Source organism: Rhamphochromis longiceps, linkage group LG8 (assembly GCF_057381845.1).
Source record: "Rhamphochromis longiceps isolate RC_006_pf linkage group LG8, R_longiceps_female_GT1.1, whole genome shotgun sequence".
Classification (NCBI taxonomy): domain Eukaryota; kingdom Metazoa; phylum Chordata; class Actinopteri; order Cichliformes; family Cichlidae; genus Rhamphochromis; species Rhamphochromis longiceps.
Window position 1 is genome coordinate 19,786,665 of NC_140564.1, and position 25,575 is coordinate 19,812,239.

The 25,575-nt window shown below is 40.2% G+C and overlaps 1 protein-coding gene across 1 annotated transcript; it reads left to right on the top strand.

Moving 5' to 3' along the window:
• The first annotated feature begins 3,570 nt into the window (after positions 1-3,570).
• LOC146663567 (speckle-type POZ protein) lies at positions 3,571-24,063 on the top strand. The gene is made up of 10 exons (XM_085416387.1): positions 3,571-3,669; positions 13,235-13,435; positions 13,527-13,648; positions 15,104-15,255; positions 15,396-15,523; positions 15,609-15,786; positions 15,882-15,937; positions 19,882-20,004; positions 21,199-21,341; positions 23,213-24,063. Exons 2-10 carry the CDS (start codon positions 13,358-13,360, stop codon positions 23,355-23,357), a joined length of 1,125 nt encoding a protein of 374 aa, XP_085272513.1. The 5' UTR covers positions 3,571-3,669; positions 13,235-13,357; the 3' UTR covers positions 23,358-24,063.
• The last annotated feature ends 1,512 nt before the right edge of the window (positions 24,064-25,575 follow it).

Sequence of the window (25,575 nt, forward strand, 5' to 3'; positions counted from 1 at the left end):
GAATGTGAGGACAGCACCGCCTGGTCCAGAGTGATTCAGCCTTGCTCACTAAATGAGGCAATCGATATATTTCATCACAAATGACTGGTTTAAAAAGGAGGACATAATAAGCAAGAAACATGCTGTAGTGGTAGACTTCCTCTGCTGCTAATAATGTTTTCCATAAAAGCTTAAGCTTTTGTTATATATACACACTCAAACAGGCGCTAATAACATGTGATGCTTCTTAATTCATTTTTACATTGAACAGCTGATGTCTATTTATCTCTGCTTGAGATTACAGGGCTATTTACTATTCTTTTTAAAATGGGCTCAATTAGTTTTGTTTGGATACATTATGTACATGTGAATGTCATGGTGATTTGGGGCTTTTAATGGGTTTTTTAAACTTGTTTTTCCAGGGTGGAATGATTGTACAGCATACATGTTTAAAGACTAAGTGGATACAAGTGGGCAGCATGGTCGTATGGGGTTTAGCACTGTTGCTTCACAGCAAGAAGGTCCTGGGTTTGAATCCATCATCTGGTCGGGGGGGGGGTTTTCTGTGTGGAGTCTGCATGTTCTCGCTTGCTCCCACAGTCCAAAGACATGCAGTTACTGGAGTTATTTTAACTGGTGATTCAAAATTTCCCATGGTTATTGGTCTTTCTTGCAACACATTGGTGACCATTGGAAATATATATACTCTCCCACTAATATTTGGTTAAATGCCCCTTAGCAGGTTGTGTCTCAACCTTAACCAAAGGGTTATGGTTGAGACACAACTTGCTTGTGTCACAGATGCCTGTGTCACAATTCTAGCTGGATATTTAATCACTCTTTTTGGAGGAATTGATGGAATTCTCAATAGGGTTGACATTGGAGTTTTGAGACAGCCATTCTAGAAGCTTAGTGTTAGCCTGCTTTATTGATTCCAAAATCAACGTAACATGTGTTTGGGATCATTTCCCTATTGAAACACTCAGTTGTGTCTATGTTTCAAACATCTAACTGTTGATTTAAGGTGTGCAATGTACCAGCACCACTGGGAGCAGTCCCAGAGCATGATGCTTCCACCAGCATGCTTGACAGCTGATACAGTGTTCTTAGGTTTGAAAGCCCAACCTTTACTTCTTGAAACATCCCTCTGTTGTTGTGGCCAAATAGCTCATCTTTTTCTCATTTGACCATAATACTCTTCCCTAGAATGTATTTGGCTTGTCCATATAGCAAATCTAATTCTAAATTGAGCTTGAAGGTGTCAGATTTGGAATAGATGTGCATTCTTGGCCAGAGCTGTTGTTCTTGAACATCCTAACCAATTTTCTCTCTTATCCGAGGGTCTTCTTCCAGACCTTGGCAAAATGAGACATCAAAATAAGTTGTACTTTAATAAAGTTTGAACTGATTATCTTGGATAGTGCCATTGTTTAGAAATGGCTCCAAAATACCTTGCTAGCTTGTGTAAATCTACAGTTCATATTAAATCTTCAGTGAGCTACTTGTACTTTCCTATTGCTCTGAGTGTTGGACACTGTAAAACCTTAAGCAACACAAAAGATTTAAGTGAGTGTATGTTTATATTTGAGCCTGTATTAGGGCTGGGCGATATGACCCAAAATTCATATCTCGATATTTTTTACCTAGATGGCGATATAAGATATATATCTTGATTTTTTTTTTTTAAGCCATAAAGTAAGAACAAAAAGAGAGTTCTTAGTCAAAGCTGTGTCCCAGATGTCACACAGGCACTTTTATTAACATAGAGCATAGATGTACATAAAATTTACTCAAAAATAAATTATGAGCATTTATTAAATAATAATGCTCCATAAATAAAAGAAAACAATGTTGTTTTTGTGCATAACAAAAAGCTCACAATTGTGCAGTCAAAATGTAAACTAAAAGACGCTGAGCACAATAACAAAGACAGATTTCACAGCTGCTCTGTTCCCAACTTCTACTCTGTGACTGACAGCATTGAGTTTGAAATCCTCTTCGTAACCACGTCTCTTAACAGGTGCCATTTATGGTCCTTATACACAGTAGGGTAATATTACGTTGAAGCACAGTACGTATCACTCCGCGAGGCTCAGCCGTAATGCTCCGACAATCCATCAAGCGGTGCAGCTCCGTAGCTTACCAAAGTCGTACTAAAACATTTTTTGACAGATTGCTGAGCGCTGTGTACCACATAAAATCGGTTCGCAGCCATCAAGCACAACCAGAATTCATACATAAGGCGCGCTGTCAACTTTTGAGAAAATGAAAGGATTTTAGGCTGTGCAGCGCCTCTGGGCTGCATGGCGTTAGCGTGGTTAGCTCGTTAGCGTGGTTAGCTAGCTAACACGTTGACGGCGTCCAGCCCCACGCACGGGTCGATGCGCAGTAACTCATTAACGGAGATTTGCCGTGTCCGTCTTGTCGCTTCCTGCAGGTGAAGCGATGGGGGAGGAGGGGGAGTTGTATTCAGTGAAGGAGGGGCGAGGCCGAGTAACGTTGCGTAAAGACAAAAGTGGACGAAAGAGAGGCAAACTTGCGGCTCCACAAGTATAGCTTTAACGTAACATAGACTATATCGATATAAAAGATATTGTCACATCTTATATCTCGTATAAAAATATATCGATATTTTTTTAAAACTCGATATATCGCCCAGCTCCAGCCTGTATGTACAATGTTGACCCTGTGTCGATTAGAGAAAACTCAAAAGACTTAGAGACTTCCATCTGCCACTGAGGGTGCTTAAGAACTTCTACTCCTGCACCATTGAGAGCTTCCTGATGGGAAACATCTGCACCTGGTTTGGGAACAGCACCAAGCAGGACAGACAAGATCTGCAAAGAGTGGTGCACTCGGCTGAACGCATCATTCGATCAGAACTTCCTGACCTGCTGTCCATTTACACCAAGCGGTGAAAGACTAAAGCCAGGAAGATTATGATGGACCTCTACCATCCCAACAATGGACTCTTCTCACTGTTGAGGCCTGGGAAGCGCTTCTGCTCCCTTAAGGCCAAAATAGAAAGAATGAGGACGAGCTTCTTCCCCCAGGCTATTCGGACCCTGAACCAGGTGTAGGACTGGACTCTGCCACACGCATCACATCACCACACGCACTCTGGTTTTTTGCACACTTCTTATAATTAATAAGTTCTTCTTTCTTTTTTCTTTTTTATTCATAATTTATTTCATGAACTGTTATTTGCACATTTTTACTGTAAATTTCCAAGTTAAAACCTGTAAATTTTGTAGTAATCTGTAAATCTTACTGTCATTTAATGGTCGGGTATTGCACAGCAATAAGCATTTCACCACATGTTGTACTGTGTATGGCTGTGTGTGTTAATTCAGATAAAATTTGAATTTGAATTTGAAAATGGAATTAAACTTGTGCACCCAGAATACTTTTGTTGTTGTACAGTCATTACACCCCAGAAAAGAATAGTTCAAACAAATAATTAGGCTGAAAATAAATAAGCTGAAAATCACCGTGACATGATGATAAGTGTTTATGAACTTCAGACCACATTTATAGATGGATATATAGCAGTGGTTTGTGAAATTACTCCCAGACAGCAGGGTGTGCTATTTGTGAGACACTGCTATAGTGGTCCAGCTCAACAGCCAGCTAGCTAACAACAACACAAGACTCCGGCCAACTAGCGTTGTAATTAAATCCAACATTAAGGTGAGTCTAGCGGAAAATAAAAAGAAAGCCGTGAGATAGGGATTAAGGACTTAAAGAAACACGACAAAGGTAGTCGTGTAGCATTTTTAGCTGTAGTTTGCGCAGTTATTTCCCCGACCTTTTTGTTTGGCTTAGGTTAGCTGCTAAAGGCAAAGGGCTAACTAGCCAACTAGCTCTCCCCGCTTAAGCTGTGGTGCTATTGGTGCATTGTCTGGATTACCGGCAGGATTTATGTATTAATAGCTATGCCAGAGACTGTCACGTTTCTTTTTTATGACCACAATGGTCTGCATTCGTAATTAAAATGCGGTGCCATTTCAAAACGAAATACCGGTGTCGATTAGTGCACATTGTTAGCAGGTTAACTACCTGCTACTGTCACCGCCTACATTAAGTGAGTTTAACTTCCCGGCATGAACTAAATTAAAGTACAGGCTCTTCAACTTCAAAGAAATACTCAGAAAAATACCATGTTTAAACTTTGTGGTGTTGCATTCAATTAGATTTGGAATTCACAACTGGGCCTCCGTCATACTGTTTATTGGAGTCATTCACTCACTGCTCAGTCAGTGCAGGCTGTTTTAACTCGAAAGGTTTATCCGTGGAAGTGCTCATGTGGTTATGACTTGTATTCCTGTAAAGTGTATAAACCATGCTGCTCACAAAGTGGTGAGGTGACCAGCTGTCAGGGATTATTGTTTGGGTGGAAATTGTGAGTCAAAGTTCACTGTGAACACTGATTGCCTTCTCGGTTTAGGCACAAAGTAATGAGTGAGTCAGGTCAGTGTAAACAAACAAAGTCTTAAACCAGTCGTGTTATTTATGTGTTTATCTCAAATCTAAAGGAGGACGTCTACATCTCTGATGCAGCTGTGCTGTATTTCTGGCAGGTAAACTGAGTTGTAAACTGTGGCTTTGAGAAACTTTGTTTTTAAGAAGCCGTTCCCCCCGCCAATCAAATAATTTATCAGAACATAGACTTGCAGCTCTATATTTAGGTGATGCTGAGTATTACTTGCAGTGCAGGGCTGTCTTGCAGCAGTTGCACTGATTCCAGCAATGCATTTCTTTTGCCAAATCAAAAACCTGCCGTGCAGCAGACTTGAAGTGGCCTTTAATCTGTTTTTTCCCTGAGCTCATCTTTTTTTTTTTTCACCCCCCCTATACTTAACTCAGTTGAGCTGAGTTCACCTTCAGTGGGATGACCCACTAAGAAAAATCCACTGCCTGTGAGCTTTCATTGCTATTTTGTTAAAAACGCATAGGTTGCAGAGTGACTGCTGCAGCTGAAATCTCAAATAGGTTTTCAACTTAATGCATATGATTGTGATTTCTGAGTCACAAGCATTGGCTTCATCCCTAGGAAGGGCTCAGTGATGGGTTTAAATTACTGCAATCAAAAGAACATTTTAATTAATATTTGGGTGATTTTTATTTAAAAAATTCAGACCACTCAGTCAGACCACTGACTGTTGTGTTAATGAATGGCATCTGTGCTACTTAATTTTCCCTTCTTACATAATAGACATGGTTGACATGTCAGGATTTGCGCTAAAGGGATGCACTCTGGGTTTATTAGCTCATTAAGATGTAGGGGATTATGTATTATTATGAGCACACTGACCCTAAATGCAGGTCTATGTTAACTTATTTCATTTCAGTTGAGTACTGTGTGGTTAGATAAATGTCTCCAAAGGATCATTTAGTTTTTGAGCTTCAAACCCCCCCCAAAACTAAACCAATGTTTGATACAAAATTAAGCAAATTGAAAACAGTAATGCTACTCTGATACTCCCATGTGTCTTTGGAGGTTAAGACAATAAGTGTATCTGTTGGTAACAATATGAACCAGGTGACCAGTGATTTTAGCAATGCATTGAGGCCTGTCCTCCCTTTAACCCTCATGTACGTGGTGAAGCGAGCGGGGTTTTGCTCGGGAAGTACAGACAGGAGCCGAAACCTGGCTGCTAATGCTTTTTCGCCCTGTCAAATCCCCTTCAGTGTAATTGCGGGTCTGCGCAAAGTTGAGGATGAGAACGAGGCAAGCTGATCGCTGTAGCAAAATCAATAGTTCATACCTCTCCGAGATTGAGTTTTTAGGAAAGGAGGAGCACCGTGACCGAGGGCAGAATATGAAATCGCTCCCACAGAGGCCGAACACGCGCCCTGCAATCGATCCCCGGTCCCTGTACCAATTATAGTTTTAAGCTTTTCTGTGGCTTACTGCAGTCCTCAAAGACCAAAGCTTTGGAAACAGACATTGTGTTCACTGACACTTCGACAAGGCCTGCAATTTTTTTTTTTTCATCCCCCCCCGTTGAAAATTGCTGTCTGAAATGCCTCCAAACCTCCAGTCTTTAATTTAGAGTAGAGATTGATTTGTCCTTTTTTTCGTCTTCTTTTTTTTTAAGTCAGGTGAGTAAAATGTCAGGAAACACATAACTGCCACAGTGTGTATTCCACATCTCCACAGGTTTTTATTTATTATTTTTATCACCTACAAATAAAACATGTCCAGTATACAGCAGGATCATTTGCATTAACTGCATTTGGTCTTATTTGAATAGGAAAAATATTACTAATAGTTTTTACTTGCCATTGAAAATGCAGCAACAGTTACACTTTTCTTACCATGATTTTAATCATTTATTTATTTTTATCGCATATCCACCTTCATTTGTTGGTGATGGACTCAGTCCTCCTTTGCATAGCGCTGCACAGATATACGGAGAGCTTGTTTCTGCTTGACTCGTTGCATTTCTCTTCCTTTGTCTCTAAAATATCCTGAAGGTGCTCTTTTGGATTCAAGTTAGACAACATACTTTTTGTCTTAGTTTTTGCCCCCCACCCCACTTGTGATTTTTGGCACTACGCTTTGGGTAGTTCCTCTTCTGACAGGCTTCTGCAGACTAGGAGTCATTCATTGTGCCGTCTATAAACACCTTAGCTCTCATGCAGTCACACATCCTCACAATCCCACATCCAGAGCTCCCAGTGTTGGGGGTTTGCTTTGATTGTGATAATTCTGGTCAGGCGCAAACCAAACATACTGGACCCCATCTGAGCTGAGCAAATTTACCGCAGTCTCAGCTGTCCTCTCAATATATACCAGGATCGTTTTTTGTGTTCGCAAAGTAATCGTGGAGTTTTGTGTTGAACTCAGATCCACTTTATAGTCTATGTCACCCTTTGCCAAGATTTGTTTTCCTATTATTTTCTTTTTATGTTGTGTAGTTACTCGGTGGGTTTTTGTAGCCAAAGCTGTCAAGTTGGATGATGTCAGCAGCTCTGTGAAGTTTGGCCTTTTTTGTGTTTGAAAATTGAAAAGGCTTGACAAATTGGCAGGTTAATGGAGTTTTATTTCCTGTAACATCTCCCAGGCTTTGAATGTACTTTTGCAATCTGCTGTGTTTTGATTCCAGGTGTTATTATTGTAAGAGCCTTGCCCTACCTTTTGCTAAAATGATTGGACTGTATATTGCCAATATGATTATAGTTGTCTTACACAATACTGCTATTTTTCTGCTTACATTTTTTTAAAGAAAAGACCTAAGCAAATGAATAATACTTTTTAATTTGCTTATGTCCCTTATGTTACCATTATAAATGGACAATATGGTGGTGGAGTGCTTAGCACGGTCTCCTCACAGCAAGAGAGCTCCTGGTTTGAACCCGCTTGCTAGCTGTAGCTTGTCTGTATGGATTTTGCCTGTTCCCACTTTACCTGCATGGGTTTTCTCCAGGTGCAATGGCCTCCTTCTACAGTACAAAGACACACATGTTAGGTCTTTCAATTTATTCTAAAACTAGGTGTAAACGTGAGTGTGACTGGTTGTCTATCTCTATGTGTGGGCCCTGTGATAGCCTTGAAAGCTGTTCAGGGTGCACCTTGCCTCTTGCCCAGTAACAGCTGATGAGACGCTACCTGAGTTGGATAAGCGGTTAAGATAGATGGGTGTAACGTCATAAAATAAAACCTTTCTGACAGTTTACTTGAAATGTATGAACACTTTGAATGTATGAGCCCATAACTAAACAACCAGAAGGAAAATGGTTAAGATAACTGGACTCTAAGCTGCAGTCAAGCACAACAGCATGCTTGAGCCAAAGCGATGTGAACGATAAGCTACAGCAAACTAAAGGAAACTGCATTCCTCCAGTAGGCGTTAACACATTGTTTTTGTCCCTGCCCTTACATCTAAAAGCTCTGCTGTACTTTTTTAAATATGTCAAAAATGTTAACATGGTTATTAGGGAATAACATACATTAGCCAGGTTAGCAGTTGTAGCATTTGTCTTTTAACATTAATTGCACAGGCTCAGTGGACTGCCAGAATGAGTTTTAGTACTTCCCCCTAACTGGTGATAAGTGTTTAGATTATCAGGTGTAAATTAAGCTGCATGAATTTATCACAAACCCTTTGACCTCTGTGAATGACATTTTAAAGTTACACTATATAAATGGAAATGATTCAGTATTTTCACACATCACAAATTTGTCACAAAGGACTTTATAATCTGCACAGCACGTGTCATCCTCTGTTCATAGGCCCTCCATTCAGAGATGGGAACACGCCACAAAAAATATTTGACAGGATACTGACAAAGACCAAAGAGACTGATGCAAGTTAGTATCAAGAGCTTTTTAACACCAAGTCCTAATGAAACAGCTTCATCTGAAATACAGCAAACCAGCTGCTGCATGCAACTTGCAGTGTACACTAAAACAACACGAAAACTTGCCAATTTCAAATAAGATAAAGCAACAAACCTTTTTAAAATAGGGTTGCAGCGTACTCCTTCTATTACTTGTCAGTGACAAATCTATAAAAATGTCTTAACTGTTAGGTGTGTTGGATGAACAATTCCTGCAGTAAATGCTGTCATATAGTGTGCTTCTATAACCTTCCTGACAGCAAAAGGCACTCTCTGTTTCAACTGCTGTGTGGCTTTAGTGCAAAGCTACAGCAGCAGATAACGTCCTGTTTAAATTAGCAGTAACTCTGTTGCCACGTTGACCAAAAAAGAAAATAATAATAATTAATTACATGCACATATAGCTTTATAGACTCGCTGTAGACTGAAGAAATGAGGATTGTCAGTTTTTGGGTTGAGCAATAATTGTTTTTAAAGAAAATAAACTCTAAGACCTGATAGGCTGATGAGTTCAGCTGTTTCGTTATGAGTGCACTACCCTAAATCTGTGTGTCTTGATTAAGAGGTCCTGCAGCTCTTGAAATGTGCAGAACGTAAAGTTTCCATACAGTGTGCATCTTCACCTCAGTCCACAAATCTATATTTGATTGCTCTCTCACACCTCAGTTTGATTTTCTTTTGTCTCCATCCAACCTGTTTTCATGGCAATTTATCTTGGTGAATAGTTCCTTGGACGGTGTTCCATCTTTCATTCGCTGCCTGTTTTTTCTATTTGGCCTCTCTATCACTTTAAGTTTAATTTTCTTTCTCTGTACTTTCTTCTGTCTCCATCTTGCCAGTTGCCACCGTCAAAAACATATGAAGTATCATACCCCAGGAGAAGACTGAATTTCAGCCAGCTGTCTTGACTGTCTGCATGCCTCAGTACATTGAGTTGCTGTCATGTGATTGACTGATTGGATATTTATGTTAATGAAAAGTTACATATTACAAAGCCTTAAGTATGCTGCTGTAGTAGAGCTGGGCGATAGAACGATAACGATATGTATCGCGATATAACTTTTACTCGATAGAGAAATTAAGCTATCGCGATAGACCTCGCCGCTCTTGTCCTCTTAAAAAAAAAAAAAAAAAAAAAAGGTCAGCCAATCCAAATTAAGTAGCGCAGAGCCGAACCAATCACAGCCGCAGCGTCACGTCGCGTGACTTGTTACGTACAGCACAAGTGCCAAGCCGCACATGTGTTTGTTTGGGAAGCAGGCAGCGGGTAATGGAGCCAGCGCGTAATGGAGGAAATGAGTGTGCCGACTAGAAAAATCAACCGAGCGTGACCGAAGAGAAAACAGATGATGGTTCCAATGCCGGAGAGATTGTCGAACGGAAGAGCCATAGAAGTTCCGTAGTGTGAAGGTATTTCGGCTATTTCAAGTCTGACAAAAAACAGAGTAGCGCGCACTGTAAATTGTGCCGAAAGCAAGTCTGGAAATACAATAAACTGGTGCATGCGTCACACTGTGCGCCACGTTATTGTTTCGGTGAAATGAATTTCTACAATACTGTTACTGTTAATTCTACTCTCTGCAGTGTTTAAATGCTTACATATACACACAGTTACTGTCCGTCCACACATACGACTCGGCTCTGCTTCTATGCCCCAGCTTTGTTTACTTTTTCCCACCGAGGCTTCTAGACTTCTGATTGGCCAACATTTCTGCACGGTTAGGAATCTAGCGCCACCTGCTGCTTTGGCATGTTCCTAGCAGCGTTTTCCTTCATTTCTGCCTTTATGTGTGGACGGGATTATTTTTTAAAACGAAAACGGAAAATCTCCGTTTTCAAAAATACCCGTGTACGCGTGGACTTAGCCTCAGTCTCTGACTGGAAGCGCTAATTCGTCATTCGGCTTTTGTCAGACTAAAGTAACTGTTACAACTGTTTGAAAAGCTCAGCTATACAACAAGGAGAGATTGAGAATTTCCTTTTAGTTCTCAGTTTATTTGATATTGACAAAGGTTAGTCAGTTTTGTCTGTTCTTCTGTAAAACAAACTAAGATTTATTTTTAGAATTAATATTTTGTTTCTAAGTGGAATTGACAATTTAGTCTGTTTCGTTTGTTCTGTTTTGAAACTTAAACGCTTTAGCGGCTGCCTTTTGTGTAGTTTGCAATATTTGCCTTTATTTATCTGAAAAAGTCTCATGTTCCTTAAGTACATCTACCCTGTTGAACTTATTATGGGAAATAAATATTTAAATAAAAACAAGCTGCTGATTATTTCACATTTTACTTGTGAGCAACGGCACATTTAAATCTTACAAATATAGTTATTTGGCTTATATCGTGATAGATATCGTTATCGCCTGAAATGAAAAAAACATATCGTGATATGAAAAAATCTCATATCGCCCAGCTCTATGCTGTAGTAATGAGCTCAGCTGATTTTAACCAAGGTTGCTAAGGAAACATGGATAGTCATGAATATCCATTGCAAATCAAATACTAAAGTTAGTCCTGAATCCAGTATTTAATTCCTTGAGCCTTGAAGAACTTTCACTGTTGGCATCTCACCTGCATTCGGTGTAATTATCAGAATCAGAAAGCTTGGCGGTCCCAACCTTCCCACTTGTTACACCAAGTTTTGGTCCCAAATTGAATTTATGGATGAAGACGTAAAAACATTAAAGGCTCCGCGTGTGAGACACCAGTAGAGACGGATGAACGGTTCAAGGACTGTTGAAATGGAAATAAGAAATGGGGGGGATGGAAACAGATTAACAGAGATTCGTGTTGTGTTAACACAACACCAATAAACCAGAGGCACTCGGAGGTAAACACTGCAAACACTGTCTGAAACCACAGAAAAGCTCCTCAAATGCGTTATAGATGCAAAGGCATACAGGGAAGGACTTGGTCCGCAGCAAAGGGCACGATATTTGGAAAAGTTGAGGTTTATTGGTGGTGCAGATCCAAACGAATTGACTCCTTCATTTGGATCAATGACGACCTGGAGAGTCTTCCGTCTATTGCATATCCTGATATCGTCAACTATCTGGTTTCCTCGCCAAGCCCATACACAGCAGAAGACCTTAAATCTTATAAAATTTGGAGGCCTATAACCAGATGGTGTGTGGATGGGTGAGGGAGATGCAGTATCAAGTCATCAGCGACAGTAACATCTTTAATCAACCAAACCTTAACTGTATGATATCATCCCTTACCAAAAAGTAGCATAGTTCGAGTATATTTTATTAAGTATGCTTAACTATAGAAAAAGAAATGAGCAGAACAAATTCGAATGTTGTCTAGATTTTTGCCTTGTAGATCCTGGTTTAGCTTCGCTAACCGCAACCGCCTCCTTTCCTCTAATAACTTTCGGCATTGTTCTCCCTGATTTGTAATAACTTTTGGCAGTCTATAAAACTGCAAATGTTTTTCACAGTCTGACCGATTGGTACAGCCATAAACACGGCAATAATTCACCATTTCCTTTCGTTCGACGTTTAGACTCTGTTTGATTGCGCGCGCTTTGTTTAACTCCAGTATCTCCAATATGGCGACTTCCAGTTTGATGACGCACCGTGAAAACCCACTATACAATTCTGTGTTTAGATGTGGGGAACTATTTTTTTGTGTTATATACCATATAACATCAACAAAACTAGATTGTTAGATCAAATTTCAAAGCTTTTTAAAGCCCCGTTTGTCTTAATTTCCCACAAAATAAAAAAAAAATAAATGGATATTTATTTAAATCTTTTAAAGGGCACCTACAAAAGAGGCGAACGGTTGTATTAAACTTTCCTTAAAGAGGGAAAATATTGCACTTGTTCTTTGTCTTTTCAGTTGTGGATTGATATTTGACTTGTAGGTTTTTATTGATGTTTAGATTACAATAGAGACATGAAGCAGTCAGGCCCCTGTGCCTTATGGTTGACACCACCTTTTTACTAGGAGAAATGGGGAGTTTGGAGTTAAGCTTTGGACTCGTTGTCTTCCAAACTTCCTCAAGCTGTTCCCGGGCAGCTCTGGGAGTGTGTGAATGTCAGGGCAGAAAGGCTTCTCATGAGAATCTTGGATTAAAACAAGATAATCAATATAAACACTTTAATGTTGTGGCTTATTTGTGTGTAAGGAATGAAGTCTGTTCTCTCTGTGTGTGTGTGTGTGTGTGTGTGTGTGTGTGTGTGTGTGTGTGTGTGTGTGTGTGTGTGTGTGTGTGTGCGTGCGTGCGTGCGTGCGCGCGCATGTACTGATCTGCATGGCGCTTCTGTGTGACTTTAAGTTAATTAGGGAGCGTGGCCAGTGGGTCCAAATTCCTAGCACAGTCCTAGGAGACGGCTTGTTTATTTACAGTTCATTTTTGAGACTTAATTGCAGCTGCAGCAGTTATTGATCTTAGAACAGGCATGGTGCCATCGATCTCCTGCTGTCCTCCAGTGGGTCAGGGACAATTCATCTAACTCCAAGCCAACAAACCTCAGTATTGTGCAGCAGGGGCCACACGAATGAAATGATATTCGGTCTCACCTAGATTAATGAAAGATCCAGCGCCAGTGTCCTGTCTCTGTGAACACTGTATGGCTTAAACTGTTCCAGGGAATAACTTCAAATTTGGCTCAAATGTTCAGGCTAAGGTCGAGGTCACTTGCAAACTTTTACTTAAACTCAAGGATAGCTTGATCAGAAATTCAAGGTCCCTGCAACCTCCCTTTTTATTTATTTATTTTTTTTATCCACAACTCATGAATTCATGCACTAGTCTCTACAGTCTGGATATAAACTGCAGCTCAAGTGGTTGATGGAGGCATCACAGTAAAATGTTTTTTTGGTTTTTTTTTTTTGTACAGTGTGTGAGTGAAACGTAAACATTTGTATGGTTCAGACTAATTCATCACATTCTCTGCCTGCAGGGGGCAAACAGCTTCCATGTGACACGCACCGATGCAGATGGACGTCTGGGCTGAACACTGACGAGTGGAAGTGACAGATTCCTCTTCCTCACCCTCTTGCCCCAAACATCTGTCACACTGGCAATGTCAAGAGTCCCGAGTCCCCCTCCCCCTGCGGAAATGTCCAGCGGGCCTGTGGCCGAGAGCTGGTGCTACACTCAGGTGAAATGACTCTTGTTTCAGGCTCGCTGTCTGATTGAACCTCGGATTAATGAATCTAAGCCTTTTCTGAATGTATTCTTCCTTTTAACAGATCAAAGTGGTGAAGTTCTCTTACATGTGGACCATCAATAACTTCAGCTTCTGTCGTGAGGAGATGGGGGAAGTCATCAAGAGCTCCACCTTCTCTTCTGGGGCCAATGACAAGCTGAAATGGTGCGTCAGAATGAGGGCTGCTTTGTTGCAAACATTTGGATAATCCCGCTCAGACTGACACACACAGATGTAATAATCTGTCTGATGGAAGGCCTTTCAAGCTGTTTACAAACAGTCAAGCAAACTGCTCAAATATCATTTCAGTTAGAGCCATCCAAGCTCTAAGCTCTCAGAAATCTCTCACTGTGGATTCTCATGGAAATCCAAAAAAGCGTGGCTAACATTTCCTTATGTAGCATCCTAGCTTTAATCAGATTTCTTTTTAAAATCTCTTAATCTGTACAAACGTAACATAAATGTAGATTTATAACACAGGTTTAGCCTGATTTAGCCTTAATGAATGACCTCTAGTACAACTTCAATAAAAGAGCCTTATACACCAAAACAAAGAAATCATTAAACTTTCCTGGTGTGCAACTTCTGCACTTTCCTTGCACAGCATAATAGTCTGGTTAGTAGAGCAGGGCGATATGACCAAAAATATTTATCACGATATACATTTGAAAATTTGCGATAACGATATAACTGGCGATATAATTGACACTAGACAAAATGCTTTACAACTCCACAACTTTGATGGGGGTTTTTGCACTAATAATGTATTTTCACTTAAACAAGCAGCTGTTTTTTATGTGCATTAAAGTTATATAAAAATTTAACAGTGCAACTGCAAATTCATTGCTGACAGTTTAACCAAAAGGCGTTTCCAGTGGAAATTGGCCGACATATCCTGAGCACAACCATGTATAAAATCCACAAAACTTAAAAAGAGTTTATACACACACACAATACGGTAATATTATGTTGAAGCGCAGTACGTATCACTCTGCGAGGCTCCTGCCTGCCGAGGGAGCAGCCGTAATGCTCCGACAATCCATCAAGCGGTGTAGCAAAGTCGTTCTAAAACATTTGACAGATTTTTGAGCGTGTATCACATAAAATTGTTTCGAGGTCAGTAAACACAACCAGAGTTCATACATAAGGCACACGGGATTATGAGGGGCACTGTCGATTTTCAGAAAAATCAAAGGATTAATTTTAAGTGTGCCGTATTTTCCAAACAACACTGTAATAACGACGGCCCGCTAGCATGCTCTACCAAAAATAGTGTTTTGTTGTGTATCTGACGAACGAAAGCTAAACCAGTTCCACACCACTGTCGTTGCAGCATTTTTACAAACCAATTCTGGTTCATCTGTTTCATTCAACGATCCGCTTTTGCTCTTCTCATTCTGCGTCGCCGCCATGTGCGTATGTAAACAAAGGCACTGCGCATGCGCGTTTTACCCATATTCTATCGCGATATTTCATTTTCCTATCGTTGCCCAAAATTACACCGCTATTACCGTGAACGGTATAATATAGCCCAGTCCTACTGGTTAGGAATGACACATACTAATAAGGGTTAATACATTTTTACATTGACCTTCTTGTTGAATCTTCTGTCCCCATCAGGTGTTTGCGGGTGAATCCCAAGGGCCTGGATGAGGAGAGCAAAGATTACCTGTCCCTCTACCTGCTGCTGGTCAGCTGTCCAAAAGCCGAGGTGCGTGCCAAGTTCAAGTTCTCTATCCTCAACGCCAAGGGAGAGGAGACCAAAGCCATGGGTGAGTACAGAATATTCAGTGAAACAGACACATTTTCAGATTTTGTAGGCGTTAATAATTTTTCTGCATTGAGCTTTTGTAAAATAGTTTCTTCTTAGACTTTCCTTATCGTGGCTTCTCTGTGTCTGCTCTGTCTGCAGAAAGCCAGAGGGCGTATCGTTTTGTCCAGGGGAAGGATTGGGGTTTTAAAAAGTTCATCCGGAGAGATTTCCTCCTAGATGAGGCCAACGGCCTTCTACCTGATGACAAGCTCACGCTCTTCTGTGAGGTACGTGGCTACATTTTGCTGTTGCCTTTTCTTTCTGACCTTGCATTTTTGACGCATTGCATTTCATTACATTTGTCCCCTTGAGGTGAGTGTGGTGCAGGACTCTGTCAACATTTCTGGTCAGAACACCATGAACATGGTAAAGGTACCCGACTGCCGGCTAGCAGACGAGCTGGGCGGCCTGTGGGAGAACTCACGTTTCACAGACTGCTCCCTGTGTGTGGCTGGCCAGGAGTTTCAAGCACATAAAGCCATCCTAGCAGGTACAAGCGTCTTCTTCATGTTTATATATTGAAATTTATTCAAGTTTTTGCTAATTAGCGCCATGACTGCAAGTTGTTCTCTTCCTGTTTCCTAGCACGTTCCCCAGTATTCAGCGCCATGTTTGAGCACGAGATGGAAGAGAGCAAAAAGGTAAACCCAAGGTCCCAAAGCTTTTTTTTTTTTTTTTTTTTTTTTTTTTTTAAATCCTCAGATTTTCACTGCCGTGATGTGAGGTTAAAACGAGTGAAGGATTGCGTGCTGTCAAATGGCTGCAGCACAGAGCCGTTTGGTGAAACTGAATGATAGCACAGCTGAAATGCAATTGTCCTGCCGATCTTGGGGGTCAGGATTCATCCTTCACTGACAAAGCTGCAGATGCACAGAATAGCTTTTTTTTTTTTTTTTTTTTTTTTTTTTTTTTCCTTTTTCATTTTTGCACAGGTGAGTGTAAGAAGTGAGATTGCAGGAGTGGTTGGGATAAAATGGCCTTTATGAATTTATTAAATTACAGATAATACTGAATTCAGCCAAACTGAACCCTTTCAGTAATTTAACCACAAATGCCTATGGGTATTATTAAGTGACTGCTAATGTAGGTATAAATAATGGATCACACTAGGCTGATATGCAAGACAGTCTCACACTTACTTGATGAATATGCAAGTGCACTCCAAATATTTCAATAAAAAATGTTCTCTTGCTCATGTAAAGCTGCTTAATTACTGATTTCTGCATCTCAGCAGTATAAATAATTTTTATTAAGAATGAGGTCATTGTTTTTGACCCAGTGTGCTGATCTTCTCCTGGACCTGTGCCCCTCTGAGCAGCTACATGTTAGACACATAGTGGACTGTGACTGTGTTTAAACTAGAGCTGGGCGATATGAGATTTTTTCATATCACGATATGTTTTTTTCATTTCAGGCGATAACGATATCTATCACAATATAAGCCAAATAACTATATTTGTAAGATTTAAATGTGCCGTTGCTCACAAGTAAAATGTGAAATAATCAGCAGCTTGTTTTTATTTAAATATTTATTTCCCATAATAAGTTCAACAGGGTAGATGTACTTAAGGAACATGAGACTTTTTCAGATAAATAAAGGCAAATATTGCAAACTACACAAAAGGCAGCCGCTAAAGTGTTTAAGTTTCAAAATAGGACAAACGAAACAGACTAAATTGTCAATTCCACTTAGAAACAAAATATTAATTCTAAAAATAAATCTTAGTTTGTTTTACAGAAGAACAGACAAAACTGACTAACTTTTGTCAATATCAAATAAACTGAGAACTAAAAGGAAATTCTCAATCTCTCCTTGTTGTATAGCTTAGCTTTTCAAACAGTTTTAACAGTTACTTTAGTCTGACAAAAGCCGAATGACGAATTAGCGCTTCCAGTCAGAGACTGAGGCTACGTCCACGCGTACACGGGTATTTTTGAAAACGGAGATTTTCCGTTTTCGTTTTAAAAAATAATCCCGTCCACACATAAAGGCAGAAATGAAGGAAAACGCTGCTATGAACATGCCAAAGCAGCAGGTGGCGCTAGATTCCTAACCGTGCAGAAATGTTGGCCAATCAGAAGTCTAGAAGCCTCGGTGGGAAAAAGTAAACAAAGCTGCGGCATAGAAGCAGAACCGAGTCGTATGTGTGGACCGACAGTAACTGTGTGTATATGTAAGCATTTAAACACTGCAGAGAGTAGAATTAACAGTAACAGTATTGTAGAAATTCATTTCACCGAAACAATAACGTGGCGCACAGTGTGACGCATGCACCAGTTCATTGTATTTCCAGACTTGCTTTCGGCACAATTTACAGTGCACGCTACTCTGTTTTTTGTCAGACTTGAAATAGCCGAAATACCTTCACACTACGGAACTTCTATGGCTCTTCCGTTCGACAATCTCTCCGGCATTGCAACCATCATCTGTTTTCTCTTCAGTCACGCTCGGTTGATTTTTCTAGTCGTTAGGGCTGGGCGATATGACCCAAAATTCATATCTCGATATTTTTTACCTAGATGGCGATATAAGATATATATCTCGATTTTTTTTTTTTTTAAAGCCATAAAGTAAGAACAAAAAGAGAGTTCTTAGTCAAAGCTGTGTCCCAGATGTCACACAGGCACTTTTATTAACATAGAGCATAGATGTACATAAAATTTACTCAAAAATAAATTATGAGCATTTATTAAATAATAATGCTCCATAAATAAAAGAAAACAATGTTGTTTTTGTGCATAACAAAAAGCTCACAATTGTGCAGTCAAAATGTAAACTAAAAGACGCTGAGCACAATAACAAAGACAGATTTCACAGCTGCTCTGTTCCCAACTTCTACTCTGTGACTGACAGCATTGAGTTTGAAATCCTCTTCGTAACCACGTCTCTTAACAGGTGCCATTTATGGTCCTTATACACAGTAGGGTAATATTACGTTGAAGCACAGTACGTATCACTCCGCGAGGCTCCTCGGTAGCCGTAATGCTCTGACAGTCCATCAAGCGCTGCAGCTCCGTAGCTTACCAAAGTCGTACTAAAACATTTTTTGACAGATTGCTGAGCGCTGTGTACCACATAAAATCGGTTCGCAGCCATCAAGCACAACCAGAATTCATACATAAGGCGCGCTGTCAACTTTTGAGAAAATGAAAGGATTTTAGGCTGTGCAGCGCCTCTGGGCTGCATGGCGTTAGTGTGGTTAGCTCGTTAGCGTGGTTAGCTAGCTAACACGTTGACGGCGTCCAGCCCCACGCACGGGTCGATGCGCAGTAACTCATTAACGGAGATTTGCCGTGTCCGTCTTGTCGCTTCCTGCAGGTGAAGCGATGGGGGAGGAGGGGGAGTTGTATTCAGTGAAGGAGGGGCGAGGCCGAGTAACGTTGCGTAAAGACAAAAGTGGACGAAAGAGAGGCAAACTTGCGGCTCCACAAGTATAGCTTTAACGTAACATAGACTATATCGATATAAAAGATATTGTCACATCTTATATCTCATATAAAAATATATCGATATTTTTTTAAAACTCGATATATCGCCCAGCTCTACTAGTCGGCACACTCATTTCCTCCATTACCCGCTGGCTGCTTCCCAAACAAACACACGTGCGGCTTGGCACTTGTGCTGTACGTAACAAGTCACGCGACGTGACGCTGCGGCTGTGATTGGTTCGGCTCTGCGCTACTTAGTTTGGATTGGCTGTTCTTTTTTTTTTTCTTTTTTTTTTTTTTTAAGAGGACAAGAGCGGCGAGGTCTATCGCGATAGCTTAATTTCTCTATCGAGTAAAAGTTATATCGCGATACATATCGTTATCGTTCTATCGCCCAGCTCTAGTTTAAACTAGATAAGCAGATAAATGATGCCATTAAATGTTTTTTGTTTTGTTTTTTTTACCACTTGAGGCTTTTATACGAGATCAAATCTGCTTTATTTCTAAATGTTTTTGAGCATCCTTTAACACAGTGTGTCTGGAGAACTGTAATGGGCTTTATGTTGGCCTTAGTAACGCTTCCTGTGATCACAGTTAGTTCAAAATACCACAGGTTCATTTCCTCTGTCTTGGTTTCCCTCCACTGGCTCTACGTTCATTTTTAAGATTCATTTTAAGATTTTATTATTTCTTTTTAAAACCTCTTAATGGATCAGCACCACTATATATATTTTTGCACGTGACCTGCTGAACTACATGTTCCTTGAGGTCGCTGAGGACCGGCTGAAAGTCCCAGAAACCTGTCTGAAAACCAGGGGTCAAGCTTCATCAGCTATCATCCCCAAATTATGGAATTATTTCCCTGTACATCTTTGCCTGTTTTCAAAAACGCATCTTAAAACTCATTTTTATTCCTTGGCTTTTAACTCGAGGAATAAAAAAAAATGAGAAAGTGTGTTCTTACCCTCGTTTATTATTGTTTTATTGTTCTGTGGTGCTTTCGTGTTTTGTAACTCTTGGTTTTTAAAAAGTGCTTTATAAATAAAATCAGGTTGGATTTAAATTTTTCTGGTGTGATACAAATGTGCTGTTGAAGTGCAGTTAAAGCTCATGTCATCGATGCTTCATTCAGTCTCCATCCCTTGTGTCTTGTCAGAATCGTGTGGAGATCAACGATGTGGAGCCCGAGGTTTTCAAAGAGATGATGTGCTTCATTTACACAGACAAGGCTCCAAACCTGGACAAAATGGCAGATGACTTGCTTGCAGCAGCTGATAAGGTAATATAAGAGTGGGAAGCTGCTACCCGACACTCTGTGGATGTGGGAAAGCCTGTTGCCTGTTTGTAACATGGCCACATACTCAGGATTTCTACAGTTTGAGGCACCTGCACGTTGAGGCCACAGAGCTCGTGCGTGACTAGTGTTGCTGTTGGCTTTCTGTGAACATGAATGGGATAAAATAAAATTACAAATGACTGAATTGATAAAACTCAAATACAACGAGCCATTTTCTGGGGTTTTTAAGGCTCGGAAAAAATTTGATTTACCTGCCATTGGGGAGTAACCTGGTGTTCAGTGTCTTTCCCAAGGGCACCTTAACATGTGGGGATTGAACTGTCAACCGGTGCAATTAGTGGACAATGGAGGAATTTGAGCCCACTGAGCATGTGTATGAGAGACCTTTTGAATCAAGCCCACAGAGAGCTTGGATCGAATTCTGTTAAGAAAAAAAAATCATTCGGGGGGGTTGTGACCCTCAGAAAAACTGCATTCATCAATTCACCCCACCTGCTTCTGCAGTGACTGTGGCTATAAAACAAAAGGGCTTTTTTACAGAGTGTGCGTCACATGACCAGTGCAGAAGTTACTGTAATGAGGTTTGGATGCTACCACACAGCTCAGCACTGTTTCTGAGGGCTCTCTGTCAGTTTTTGGAGAATAATGAACAACTACACATGAAATGTTTCATCTAACATGTTTTTTCCCTCCTTTCTTCTCTTGATAATCTAGTGCAGACAAAACCTTATACAACTACAGAGCTTATAGACTGTAATTAGTCCTAAGTATATTTTGCAGAGCGAGCTTTCAGAAATCCCTTGAGGTAAAGATAATTAGTTGCATTAATGCATGGCATGATACAAGTGTACCCAGTAAACCTTTTCCCAGTAAGACTTTATGATTTCAGTGAACAGTTGGATGATTTAACGCTGATCTCACTCCTCCATGACACCAAATGTGGAGCTGGCTTTGAGACAGTTTCCCTCAGAGGTCGAGCATTGAAATGTTTATATCCTACTCTCCTATTTATCTCTTTAAAACATAATATATTTTATAGATCAGACCCCACTGACAACAAGACGAAACGAAGCTTTGTGTTTGAACACTGGAATGGTCAACTGTGACAGCAGAGACCACATAGATACTGATGGAGAAGAGGAAACTGCCAATCTTCTTGTATCCACTCTTTTACAGTATGCTCTGGAGAGACTGAAGGTCATGTGTGAGGACGCGCTGTGCACTAGCCTGTCTGTGGAAAACGCTGCTGAGATCCTGATCCTCGCTGACCTGCACAGCGCCGACCAGCTCAAAACGCAGGCCGTCGACTTCATTAACTAGTAAGTTGAAGAAAAAAGAGCTCATCGTCACATGCAATAGGGTTTCCAACACCTTTTTCACGCACTCGCAGGTCCTCCACATCCACTGTACATCCTGTCTCTGTCATGTCAGTATGGTTCTTGTCGTTCTTCTTTATCTTGGAATCATTACAGGTAGTACCTGAGCTCGCCTCATCTCTTGATGGCTCTGTGCCAGTTAGTGATTTTAATTTCACATATGCCCCCGTGGAGTGGTCTGCCTGATATTATTAAACCCTGCCATGGCTTTCATAGGGATCGGGGCAACCTGACTCCTCACTAGTCTGTTGTCACCTCCTCTGTTGACTGAAAGTGTGATATTAACACACGTCTGTGCTGATGGTGGGCTCAGATATTACTATTATCTTTCTTTCTTTTTTGTTAATGTAGGGCCGGGCGATGTGGCTCGACAAAACATGATTTAACAACATTTCTGCTAACATAATATAATATAATTATATCTTTTCAATATGGACTTCTTTGTCCCCAAAACATTTTTCCATCAGAAGGATTCAAACTCGCTGTGTATCCATAGAAGCATAAATGAAGGGAGGATGTTGTATGATTGAGGAACTGCATTAGCATGTGATTCCGCTTAACTGCTACTATGTGTCCATTTAATTGTTATTTATCGGGCAAAATGGGAGAATGAAAGAGTTTCAGTTTGTGGTACAAAAGAAAAACTGAGTCTGCTTTTGAATAGGAGACAACAGAATGAAGTGTATGGAAGCAAACGGCTAGTTCTGTGACCGTCAGGGCTATAGTCTGTATGTACAGGTGTGGTCAGATGTTTCCACAAGCCTATGTAATGGTGTTCCCAAAGCTCCGACCTCAACCCTGTTGAAAATTTGTGAGCTAAGCTTAAGAGCTGGGTTTATGCCATGAAACTACTCTGCCAAGACGATTCAGGCTGAATCATGCCAGAAGTTTGTTGATGGTTACCAAAAGGTGCAACTTGCTAAGGGACATTTAACCAAATATTAGTAGAAGGTATGTATATATTTGAGGCTGTATGTGTTATTTTCACCCTGTGTGGATTAGAAAAATCCAAAATTAAAATTTGTGCACCCATCTCTCTTTTTTTTTTCTTTTTTTTTTAAGGCATAAAAGATGAGAACGAAATCATTAAAAATCATAAAATTACCATTACGTTTACACTATGTTTACCTTTAACTGAAAGTGTAACAGTCTGTTGGGAAAATGCCCATCGCTTCCCTTGATCTGTGACCTCTGTGAACACTTCACTGATGACTTTGTGCTCTCGCTACTTTCAGGTAATAATGAATAAAAAGTATATTAGAAAAAAAATTGTCACTATAATCTCAGTCATGATGTGGGATTACACCGGTTTAGGCTTCCAACTCTCCCTTAAGCTTTAGTTGAACTCCTGATTCTGGCTCCTACTTTAAGGATAAACTTTTAACTGGAAATGGAGATTTTGTATCTTTTGAGCACTATTGTAAACCAGCAGCTGGAGTCACCACAGCCCAGCAGTCATTCCTGTTATCATTCTTTGAAGTCTGAAGGCACAGTAATTGGAGTAATTGGAGCATTGTTGTGTAAATTTTCCACAAAGTCTGCATGATAACTAAAAATTGGCAAAGCCACACGCTCACCATCTGACAGGGAAATTTCAGTCAATCAGCCTCAAGTGGACCTTGGCAGAAGTATAACACCTGTAAAATGGTTTCACGCAGTCTGTACTATTCACAGGAAAATTGGATCCAAACAATCTGCCATTATTTAGGATTTCCAGGTTGCCTGTCTGTACATTTGTTATGCATGTGTTTACTTAAGGAAAACTTGATTTGTAATCTTTTTTTATTTTCTTCCTTTCTCATCTCATCCACCAGCCATGCTGCAGAGGTGATGGAGACAGCAGGCTGGAAGTCCATGGTGGCGTCTCATCCGCACCTGGTGGCTGAAGCGTATCGCTCCCTGGCTTCTGCTCAGTGCCCTTTCCTCGGACCCCCACGCAAACGCCTCAAACAGTCCTAACAGTCCCACAGGAAGGCATCCACACACACTCATACAAACTCACACCTTTGCACATACATGCACTCACAAAAACACACAGATCCCCCCCCAACCCTCAAACACACAGGGACAACCTTTCCCCCTTGCTGTTACCTACTACACTACCTACAGCCTCTCCCCAAATCTCCCCCTTCTGCCCCATCCAGAACCTGCTGTATTTAGTCTCTTCTAAAGATGGAGGGAAGGAGGAGGAAGAGAGGGAGAAGTGGGATTGTTAAGTGGATGTTTTGTTGTTTACAAAGGAAAAAGAAAAACCCACAGCACCCTCTCCTTTCTCCTCGGCTCTGGTTTAGTGAGGTCTCTTTTCCGTGAATAAATCCAAAATCCTTGGTAGTTCCTACTTTGGAATCTGTTCAGGAGGAAGAACTGGACACATGAACCCAACAAGAGCCAACCGTTTTTGAAACTTGGAGGCTTGAAGGACTATTGCAGATAAGGTCTTTTAAGTGTCTATTTTATCACATGGCTTCTTTTTTTGCTCTGTTCTTAGTGTTTGGAGTAGAGCTGTGAGAGAAGCCCAAAAACTAAAGGACACGTGGGCCTGTGAGGGACTAAAGAAGATGAAATGGGCCTTTCAAACTAGAAGACCCCAAGAAAGACAACCAAGGGCTAGTCAAAAAAACAAAAAAGAAGCAGCAAGAGCAGATATGGGCCTAAAATCATCAAATTTTCCCAAAGAAAGTGGGGAAAACATTGCACTAAATTCACAGGTCACCCCCGTGTCAACCCTTACCAGCAGTAAAGTAGAAATACTGTAGGCAAGCACACATTGACGCAAGCTTCTTGGACTAGAGACCCAGCTGGACCACCAAGAACAAGTACCCTTTAAGAAGATTTATCAGCAAGTGACAAAAAAAACCAACACATGATCTCCCATGTAGAACTCTTCAAACTTCATCTGCATCTGTTTTCATTTGTTTTGTTTTGTTTTTTTTGTTTGTTTTTTAATTAGTGGAGAAAACCAGTTTAAAAAGGATACGGAAAATAGCAACGCACAACTGGATGTCATTCTTGGGGAAATTTGTTTTGTGTCTGGATCTCTTTGTAGCCCTTGAGAGAAAATGATGTCCAAGGTGTAGACAGACAAACCTACTAGAAGACAACAAAGGGAGGTTAAGAAATGGTTACATTAGAGTCCGATAAGGCGTGTCGATGTTATTTTATGAGAGGTATTTTTTTTTCCCTCAAAAATGTTATTTCTATTTTTTTTTCTTCATGGGAATTTGTACAGACACCAGTGCTTTTGAAGCTGTGTTTAAACAAAAGCATTTTCAACAGAGAAATTCTTTGCAGGCATGAAGACTGAAGGGAAATGAAATTGAAATGAACACGTTTTAATGTTCAGAATAGACATAATGTGAAACACATGCACACCAAGGTAAAACCATATGAAATACATTTTTGAAGTTATCATTTTAACCTGGTGAAAAATGGTAATTGATAGAAGGAACCATTGTTGTTTCTTTCCTGTAGATATCGCTGAATATGAGAAGTGACACTTAGTTGTTGCCATTTTTTGTTCCCAAAAGAATAAACCACAACTATTTTGTATTGAATGCAGTGCAAGCTTTGTCTGGGTATTTCTCTCTGAGTTATGTATGTTGTAGTCAAATGTTTGCTTAAAAGCACATAAATCTCCAAAGGAAAGAGAATTTGTGGAGTTTTGCCACAGAAAAATATTTTGAAGTGAGCACAGACTGTATCCTAAATGTCTTAGATCGTTAGCTATTAATTATTATATATAGACTATATTCTGTCTCCAATACCCAAATTCTGGCAGATGTTGTTGCAGTCTATTATTACTCACTGTATAGCAGCTTAGGAGAACAATAAATCATAGATATTGTTCATAACAATGGACGGTATAAAAGATATGTACAGTCAAGGTAAAAAGAAGTATTAAGGTTTTACATAACAATGTTGTGTAACAATAATAATCTGATCCATAGGTCTTGTGATTGGATGAACCACAACACGTGATGTATTACATGGTGTCATTTTTTAAAATTTAAAACTAAGTATACCTCTTGCTTCCATAAGAATTTACAGGGTAAGAGGCAACCAGGTGCTGGCAATTTAGCAAATGTATTGAATGTGAACATTCAATGCAGTGCAACACTGAGAAACTGTGGAAAGGAAAAATAGAAATTAAAAAACAAACCCAAGAGTTAGGTGTCAC

Excerpts from the sequence above, each read along its gene's own strand:
- LOC146663567 (XM_085416387.1), top strand. The coding sequence starts at position 13,358 with ATGTCAAGAGTCCCGAGTCCCCCTCCCCCTGCGGAAATGTCCAGCGGG. Across the intron at positions 13,436-13,526 it reads AGAGCTGGTGCTACACTCAG|ATCAAAGTGGTGAAGTTCTC; the intron begins GTGAAATGACTC and ends TCCTTTTAACAG. Across the intron at positions 15,787-15,881 it reads ACATAAAGCCATCCTAGCAG|CACGTTCCCCAGTATTCAGC; the intron begins GTACAAGCGTCT and ends CCTGTTTCCTAG.